Source organism: Mastacembelus armatus, chromosome 6 (genome assembly GCF_900324485.2).
Source record: "Mastacembelus armatus chromosome 6, fMasArm1.2, whole genome shotgun sequence".
Classification (NCBI taxonomy): domain Eukaryota; kingdom Metazoa; phylum Chordata; class Actinopteri; order Synbranchiformes; family Mastacembelidae; genus Mastacembelus; species Mastacembelus armatus.
This window is the reverse complement of record NC_046638.1, coordinates 6,696,843-6,705,447: the sequence shown is the minus strand read 5'-3', so window position 1 is coordinate 6,705,447 and position 8,605 is coordinate 6,696,843. Positions and strand designations below refer to the sequence as shown.

Sequence of the window (8,605 nt, the reverse complement as noted above, 5' to 3'; positions counted from 1 at the left end):
GGGGAGGGGAGTGAGTTATACTAAATGAAAATGGATAGAATTCCAAAATGGTTTAGAAAATGTGAAGTCAAAGATGAAAGTATGTGCTCTGACTTACAGGTAATTGTATAAATGCAATATTCTGACTCAGAGGTAAGACAAAACTGTTCTAAAGCCTACAGATTGCACTGTGTAAACCATATAAATCATTTTAAGGGATATTTATTTTTACAGGCACAGTTATCTCTTTCACAGCATTTTCCTCTAAATCTGTAGTGATGTATTGGTAAAACGTTTGTTTGGAGAGATCCACAGGTATATAATTAATGATATCCAGGTGGATCATTCTGTAAGGGCCTACACTATGAAAAAAACATCAGATAAACCTCATAACCTGATGCTTTAATGATTTCCTGGTGGTGCTGACACAACTGCAGTGGGTTCTGAGACAGGGATTGTAAAAGGCTGAGTCATGAAACTCTTCCACCTGACACCTTTACTGCATTTCTGTTTAAGTTTCTGTTGCCAGGTACAGTATTGCAGGGACTGATCAAAAACTTGGACAGCTTCTACTTTGGCTCAGCTATAATAAAAAACTGCTCACCTGTTAACTTGTATCTGTGAATCTGAGCATGCACACACATTGTCTCTCACTCACACACACACATTCATGTTTCACTGTAGTTGTGAGGACACTTACAGGTATAATTTATTCCCTAGATTCGAACCCTAACCCCAAAAGTCTTAACACTCAAAAAAACATTTGAAGATGTGAAGACCACCCAAAAGGCCCTCACAAGGTCAAAATGTCCACACAAGAATGGAATAAGAGTAAAATGTGTCCACACAACCATAGAACGGTGTGTACACGTACACACACACACACACACACACACACACACTTTTTCCTTTCTCTAGGGGACTTTACATTGACTTTCATTCATTTTCTGGAGACTAGCCACTACAAGCCACAGCCACTAGTTGCCTAACCATAATTGTAACCATAAACCAAGTCGTCACACAAACATTTGATTATTGACACAAAATTCAAACCTCAACCTTCAAACGGCCCTTTGAATTAGTTAGAAGTCCCCAAAATGTCTTCATAGTGTAGAAATATTCTCACAATACTCAACTAACATGTCCACACAATCACAAAAAAACATGCAAACCTATTTCCTATTGAAGAGTTGGCAGGGAAAATTGTTAAAAGATATAATCTTTACAACATTTCTTACTAGGAATTCATTGCATATAGCTCTCAATACACCCCTTTTGAGTAGCTAACATTTTAAATCAACCTATTTCCTCAGGGTAGGAAAAAGTGTAATGACAGTGAAACTAAAAGAAACAGGTGTTCCTCTTGCTTTGGGTTTCTTTGAAGGTGCTGAGAGTCGCAGAAAGATTGTGAATCACTGCTAATTGCATGAAATCATAGTTGCAGGGTACAAAATGAACTCATTCTAATTTAGCTCGAGCCAAGGCAGTTATAGTCATACTTTGGAGGGTTATACCTCGTATGAATTATGGAATGACAGGGTATTTATAGATGTTAACTGAACAATGACTCTGGTTTACTGGAAATGCTGTAAGGGATTTACAGAAAGCTCACTTGATTATGATAATTAAACATTTCAAAAGCAAATTGTTTATTTAATAACATAAAAAATTCCAACTCAGTTTCAGAGCCACCAAATTACAAACCTAAAGAAACTGAAATCAGTTAAAGCTGTGTTACTTAGAGACTTGTTGGATTAAATCCAGTGAGTCAGTGAGGTCAGAATATCACTGGGTTTGGCTGGAACCCCTGGCATTGTTTGCTAAAAGAAAAATACTGTTGTACAGTTTTCTATACAAAAACACTTCTCTCAAGAGAGGACATTAAAATTATTCAATTTTAATTTTAATTGACAGCTTAGCCACCATATACTGATTGAGCTGCTCGACTGAAGCCACAAAAACATAAGTATTTGCAACACATATATGCATGAGGTGGTAGCCTATCATTCTCCCAGTGCTTTGTTTAAAAAGGCAGCCATTTAGAGGAGAAAGCCATTTGTATTCTTTCACAGGTAAAAGCCAATGGACAGAACAAAATGCAAAAGCTTGCAGGGAAATATTTAAGTAATAAATCTTTCTTCTGTGTTTTATATTATTTCACTAACTTAGTATATTGTATAAAATATAAATATATTGAAATTATGTTAAAATTCACAATGAGTTGAAGCATATGTGGTACAACACATCAAGAGTTGAAGCTGTGCCATTGGTGAATCAAGAGTTGTCTCCACATATCCAGCAGATATGTAGCAACAAGAGCATCCAGCTGGAGTTGTGTTACTGGTCACTTGACAAATGTCCAACATTGACTCTTTTCTTTGCTTTCTGCCCTGCTGAAGTTGAGAAAAACAAAAGTGTTTTTTGTTGTTGGGTTACTGGCTGCTCACTACAACCCTCCACCATTTTAACCTGAGCAGGCAGTACACATTCAGTTGGGTAGGGATTGTTGCATGCAATTCTTAGTATTTCTAGGGATAGGTTGAAATTACACAGATTCTATATCAAATGTAGCACCTACTGTAACTGAGATACCTATATACTTTACGGTGCGTATTAACAACATTTTTGCAATAAGCGTTAACAAATAACAGGAATACATGGATCAAGTATCCTTTGCTATCAGAGAAAACGGGTTTCAATTTCTAGCCCTTGGCAACTGGGCTAGAAAACACTGTCAACAGAGGGATATCTGCCACTGCTGTGGGTATGTCTGCCAGGAGTTAAAGAGTCGGAATTTGAATTGATATGTGCCAGCCAGTGCCTTGCACGTCTGTGGACAAAACATGAGTAGTCACGGCCGTCTAACCTGATTTCAGTCGGCTCAACATTTTTGCTTTTTTTGCCCCTTTATAATGCTTTCTATAATTCTTTATGTTACATCATTTAAGTTCTTAAAATACAATATGTTTAACATAAGCACATTTACCTAACTACTGTACTTAAGTGCAATACTTATGTACTTGAGTATTCCCATTTTCTGCTGTTTTAAACAGGGATTTTTTTAATTTTTTTAATAACAGGGAGTTATTATTTTGGGTCCTAGATGAGATTTTATTGAACTGAGGAGGGAATTTTACAGCAGCATATGAAGTAATTAAAAAAAGCCCCACCTTTACCAACTGCAACATTATTGTATCAGTAATTCTAACATATTATGTATTATTCTAAAATGGGCCATTGCACAAAAATATTACTCTGACTTTAGCCCAATACGACAATTTCTCTAAACCTTTTCACTTTTTTTTTTTTTTTACTGTATTTATATTTGTTGTACAGTATCTTCCGCAAAGGAATTACACATGATCATTGTCATTGTTGAATTTCAGCATGTATCCACGACTCTAAAATGAACAAATCGGACACTAAATATCTATAGCTACGTCAGGGAATAGAAAATAGAAAATAAGCTAATTTCATACTGTATTTACATTTTTCAGTAATATTGTGACCACAAGTGCTTGCTCTCACTTGAACTACTGCAGTGAATTTTCACATGTAAGTCAAATGTTTCTAAATATATATTGCTATGACTTCAGGATTGGTAAATGTTAGTTACCACATGACTTTCATAAAGCCTTCTGTCATCTTTTGGGAAATGAAAGTAGACTGTGTTCAGTTTCTGTCCTGCTACAGCTTCACTTCTCTTGAAGGGCTTGAAGTTTGTTATTTGTGGTGAATGTAACAACTGCTCTCAACAAGACTGCCTCTCGTTCAGGACCTGAAAACCTTAAAAACATAATTTAGCAAACATAACTTGGACAACCAAGCGGCCATTCTGCTGCATATCATGGGGTTTTCTTCTGCCACACAATGTGTCATCATTTTGTTGGTATTCATCAACCTCTCAGCAGCAAACAAGGAAACCTGTGACCTCTACGCTGCAGTTGGATCGAGTCTGACTCTGCCTTTTGTCTATGAAGGACTGACAAATACACACGTGCTGAAATGGACTCATAATCAGACCACAATTTTCTACAGAGAGCATGGCAAAGTGTCTGTTGGCAAGAGACAGGATACAACTGCAACTGGATCTCTTCTGTTGAAGAACCTACATTCCTCAAGTGCAGGCATCTACCAGGTAAATGTGTCGCATCCCAATGGTACTCTCGCTAAAACATGGAACAAACGTCTATGTATTATGGGGAAGGTATCAAAACCTCAACTCACATATGTGTGTGACTTCAAGTCTAGTGCTGTTACTTTAAACTGCAATGTAGCCAAACCTCAGGGTTTGGTGTTCTCTTGGACACTTGATGAAAAGACATTAAGTGAAACAAGACAAACACTGAGCATACCACTGGCACAGCTGAAGAAAGAGAGAAGCTTGATATGTTTTGTGGCAAACAAAGTCAGCAAGGAGAAGAGTGACACTGTTCGTCCAACCTGTACAAGTCCCTCACCATCACCACCAGCTTTGCTTTGTCTAACATCCAAAACTGCTGTGGCAGTGCTAGCTGGGGGAGCAGGTCTGATTCTGCTTTTGCTCTTTATTATTATCATATTATGTTACTGTCAAAGACGTAACAAAAGCCAAGTTACTCTTGGGGACAAGGGGGAACTCAGGATGACTTCTCTACACAAGCGTGAGTCCAAGTCCATCACCCCAGAATCTGAGACTATATATCCAACAAAGGACATTCCACACCCAAGCCCCAAGCCTTCACCGAGAGCTTGTTATCAGAATGATTCTCAGCCTGAAAAAGAACGGTCCTTACAGCTATTCTCAGCTGCTGAGGGACAACAACCTTCCCCAGTCCCAAAGCCAAGGACAAAAACCCCTCTGACATCAAACATCTGAATGTGCTTCCCTCTCCTACTATCCCCGGGACTTTGATAAGACTGTGGTCTAATAACATTCAACTTAAAGAAAATGGAGAAAAGCACCTTTTTTGTCCAGTTTCAACCTACAGAGGAAAGTATCTTCTTATATGTGGAGCACCTAATATGTGCTGCTATATCATGACTTATCTACATTACAGTTTTGTTCTCAATATTTTACATTTAGGGGTTGGTGTGGGTTATAAAGAAGGAACATGTCTAATTGCTAGTATACATTATGATACAAGAACTGGTGTTGTATAATTCTGTACTGATCTATTACTTATGCTTTGAGCCAATGTTCAGTATAAATAAAGCAATTTCCAGGTAAAAATAGTGGTTTCTTTGTGAAATTGTTTATTCTAGCCTATGATTATGTCATTGTCAGCAAGTTGCAAGAAAGGGCCAAAACCACCATTATTCTGTCTTTCAGCAAATTCCAACTTTCTTAACACTATCCGTGGCACTTGGGTGGGTCTGAATCAAAGACCAATCAAAGACTTAAAAAAAGATACAGTACATACAGATATAAATTTATATGTAAAAGATTTTTCATTCAAAAACTAAAAGGCAAAAGCTTTACTCAAAACAACAGGACACAGGTCCAATAAGATTTGCTTTCGGTCATTTTTTCACATGAACTTATTTGGTTTCTAGTCTGGCAGTGACAATATGATATAATGGGGCCAGAAGATGACACAGCCTATAACCCAAACTCTGTAACAGGGGGAAGGAGATGACAGACTGTATGTGGACCCACATTACACTATTACTCTCAACATAATTCCTTCTGAAACAGGTGAGTGCCCTTACAAAACATTCTACGATTCATGGTCTATAAAATAGTTACATTACTTACTGTTTGCGTTTTGTTGCATGCACTTCCTGCTGAATTAACAGGTCCAAACTGGTTTTACCCAAGTAGCAGGTAAGGATGAGCTGTGTGTCTGCCATTCCTCATTTCGCTCCGACAACAAAATCACTTGAACAGAACACACTTGTAGTTCCGACTTCACAAATGGGAAATATCATCTTCCTGACAGCATGTTAAGGCAGCATGTGCCACAGAAAAGATCCTTTATTTGAGCCACCATTAGTTTTCATCTTTACAGATAAATTTGTTAATACAAGAAATCTAAAATACTACCAGCATTTCTTTTAAATCATTTTTTTGTATATATGCTGTGGGATGAGAACTACTGTATGACAACAGAGACATAATGGGCAAAAATATAGAAAAAAATGAACATGGCTTGGCTTCTTTGATCTGTGACACTTTATACAGTAATATTTCAATTAACTACTGGGTTTTCTGTAATTTAATCACATTGCATATTTATATATATATGACTAGGAATAAATTAAGTCAAAAATGATCTTCTATCTTACATTTGTATAAAAAACTACATTAACCAGTTTTTCTATGTCAAACAGTTCTTTGTTCCAGTTTTTTATATGTCAGCATTCTTGCAATTATTAAAATTTGCTTGCTTGCAAGAAGTTATTAAAGGGGGAAAAAAAAAAAAAAAAAATCAACAGAGGAATGGATTAGCTAAGGCAAATATCTGTTATCTCCAATGGATAAATGGTAATCCACACATGAAAGTGTTTGCTATCTTGCCTAATGCTGTGTGACAGCCACATAATGGAATCCCCCTGAGTGTCATCGCCTAAAACTTACAAGCCAATGTCATCTTTTGTCAGGCTCTGCTCCACTCCTGCTTTCTTTACATGGCTGAAATTTCAGTCCAGCCAGAAGGGATTTGGCAGTAAGGCTGGCATCTACTCCTGGAACAAAGCCATTTGTCTTTCTTGAGAAACACTGAAACTTGACTGGCAAAACGCCACGTCACTTCCTCTCACTGGCTGAAAATGTGCATGATACGCATAGAGACAGAGTAACACATATGCACATACATAGGTACACCTCACTGTATTCACATACAGTAGAGACGCAAAGGACTGTATTTCATGATACAACTTAATGAAACACATCTCATATGGCTTTGCCAGATCTGCTCTGGAATTGAAAGGGAAATACTTCTGAAATGTGTTTAATCAGTGGCTCTTGGAGTCTAGAGGATATACCCTTTTGATCTTGGGAGTGTGTGTGTCCAGGAAAAGGGTCAATTACCCATGGAAAGTATTTATACTCACGTCAGATCATTCTTATTACAGTTCTCTCGTTGTCACAGACTGCCAAGTCTGGGGAAAGTACAAACCAAATCAGAAAATCAGAGGTCAGTCAGCGCAGTGGCGTTTTTCATCAGATTTGCCTGAAAATACAGAAAAGATTACGACCTATTAGCATTCTTGAACCAACTAAGCATTCTTTGACCTACACCCTTTGTTAAACCTAGAAAAAATACTGAGTTAGCTAAACCCACAATTTTCCAAGATCTGAATTTACTGAAAAAGCAAGGAGGCCAACTACTCTTCATACTCAGACAAGCCTTTAAACTCCATACTGTTTACAGAAATAGCTTTTAAAAATCATTCATTGTGGAAATGTCTAGAAAGCTTAGGTTGTGGTCTTACTGAACACGTTGTATGATGTAAAAATGATGTTAAATCTCTTCACGGATGCCTCATAAGGTATTTAAGTAATGTTAGCATCCATCTATCCACCCATTATCTACTGCTTACCTTTAAGCGGTGGTGAGGATTAGGGCTGATGTACTATTTTTTCTCCTGCATTTGTACACCTCACACAGTTTTTCACACAGCACATGCAATTTGTGCAATGGCTCTGCACAAATTGTATGTGCTCTGTCTGCGGGTGTCTGCAACACACCAAATCAATTTCATAAATTTGCTGAGAAATCAGGATCCACCATTATTTAATGTAGGCGAAATACTTTCCAGACCTCAGCAAGATTTAGCACCTCAAAACCACTGGATGTCTGGAGCCAAAGCAATGCACAGATGTATTCTAACGCGATAGAATGTATACTGACGGTAATCTACTGCTTAAAAGACTGGATCGTTGAACAGGGACATGCACAATCTCAAGGTCCGTTGCTCAAACCTGAAAAAAGGGCAAATAACTACAACCTAAAATCATATTCTATTCAAAATTGATTGGACATGTCAAATCATTTCTATGCTGAGTTTCTAAGTGAATCATCAACTTTTATGTCTCACTGCAACAATACAGCCAGCTGAAAACAACAATACAGCCAGCTGAAAACAACAATACAGCCAGCTGAAAACAACAATACAGCCAGCTGAAAACAACAATACAGCCAGCTGAAAACAACAATACAGCCAGCTGAAAACAACAATACAGCCAGCTGAAAACAACAATACAGCCAGCTGAAAACAACAATACAGCCAGCTGAATTTTCATGCATGTGTTCCTGACAGTGGTTTGACTAAGTGATTCCTGCATACCGGAGTGTCAAGTATTATATGTAAAATTAATGCACTAGAATACACAAGAATGAAAAGATGTCATATAGGATTTCATCAACATATTGTCTGGCATTTCCATCCCATGTTGCAAAATAGCTATTATAAGTATTTTAGCTGATCATATGTCTATGAAGCTGATCACCATCACCACCGTTTCTTTAACCTCTGACATATCACTGTTATTTTAAGATTTAGTAGAATAAATATATAGGATATTGTTCTCTTGTCATTTTTATCATAACTCCTCACCTGCTGACTGTTTGAATCCAGCCTTGCAAAGTTGTGCTCCCCTTTGCTGCCTCCCACGGCCTTGTCTCTCACTGCTGAAGTCTCC

The 8,605-nt window shown here is 37.6% G+C and overlaps 1 protein-coding gene across 1 annotated transcript; it reads left to right on the top strand.

Annotated features, from left to right (window-relative positions):
* Positions 1 to 3,660: 3,660 nt before the first annotated feature.
* Positions 3,661 to 5,177, top strand: LOC113133062 (hepatocyte cell adhesion molecule-like). The gene has a single exon (XM_026311592.1). The coding sequence runs from the start codon at positions 3,827 to 3,829 to the stop codon at positions 4,835 to 4,837; it is 1,011 nt and encodes a 336-aa protein (XP_026167377.1). The 5' UTR covers positions 3,661 to 3,826; the 3' UTR covers positions 4,838 to 5,177.
* The last annotated feature ends 3,428 nt before the right edge of the window (positions 5,178 to 8,605 follow it).

Bases quoted from the DNA above. Each gene is read 5' to 3' on its own strand.
- LOC113133062 (XM_026311592.1), top strand. From the start codon at position 3,827: ATGGGGTTTTCTTCTGCCACACAATGTGTCATCATTTTGTTGGTATTC.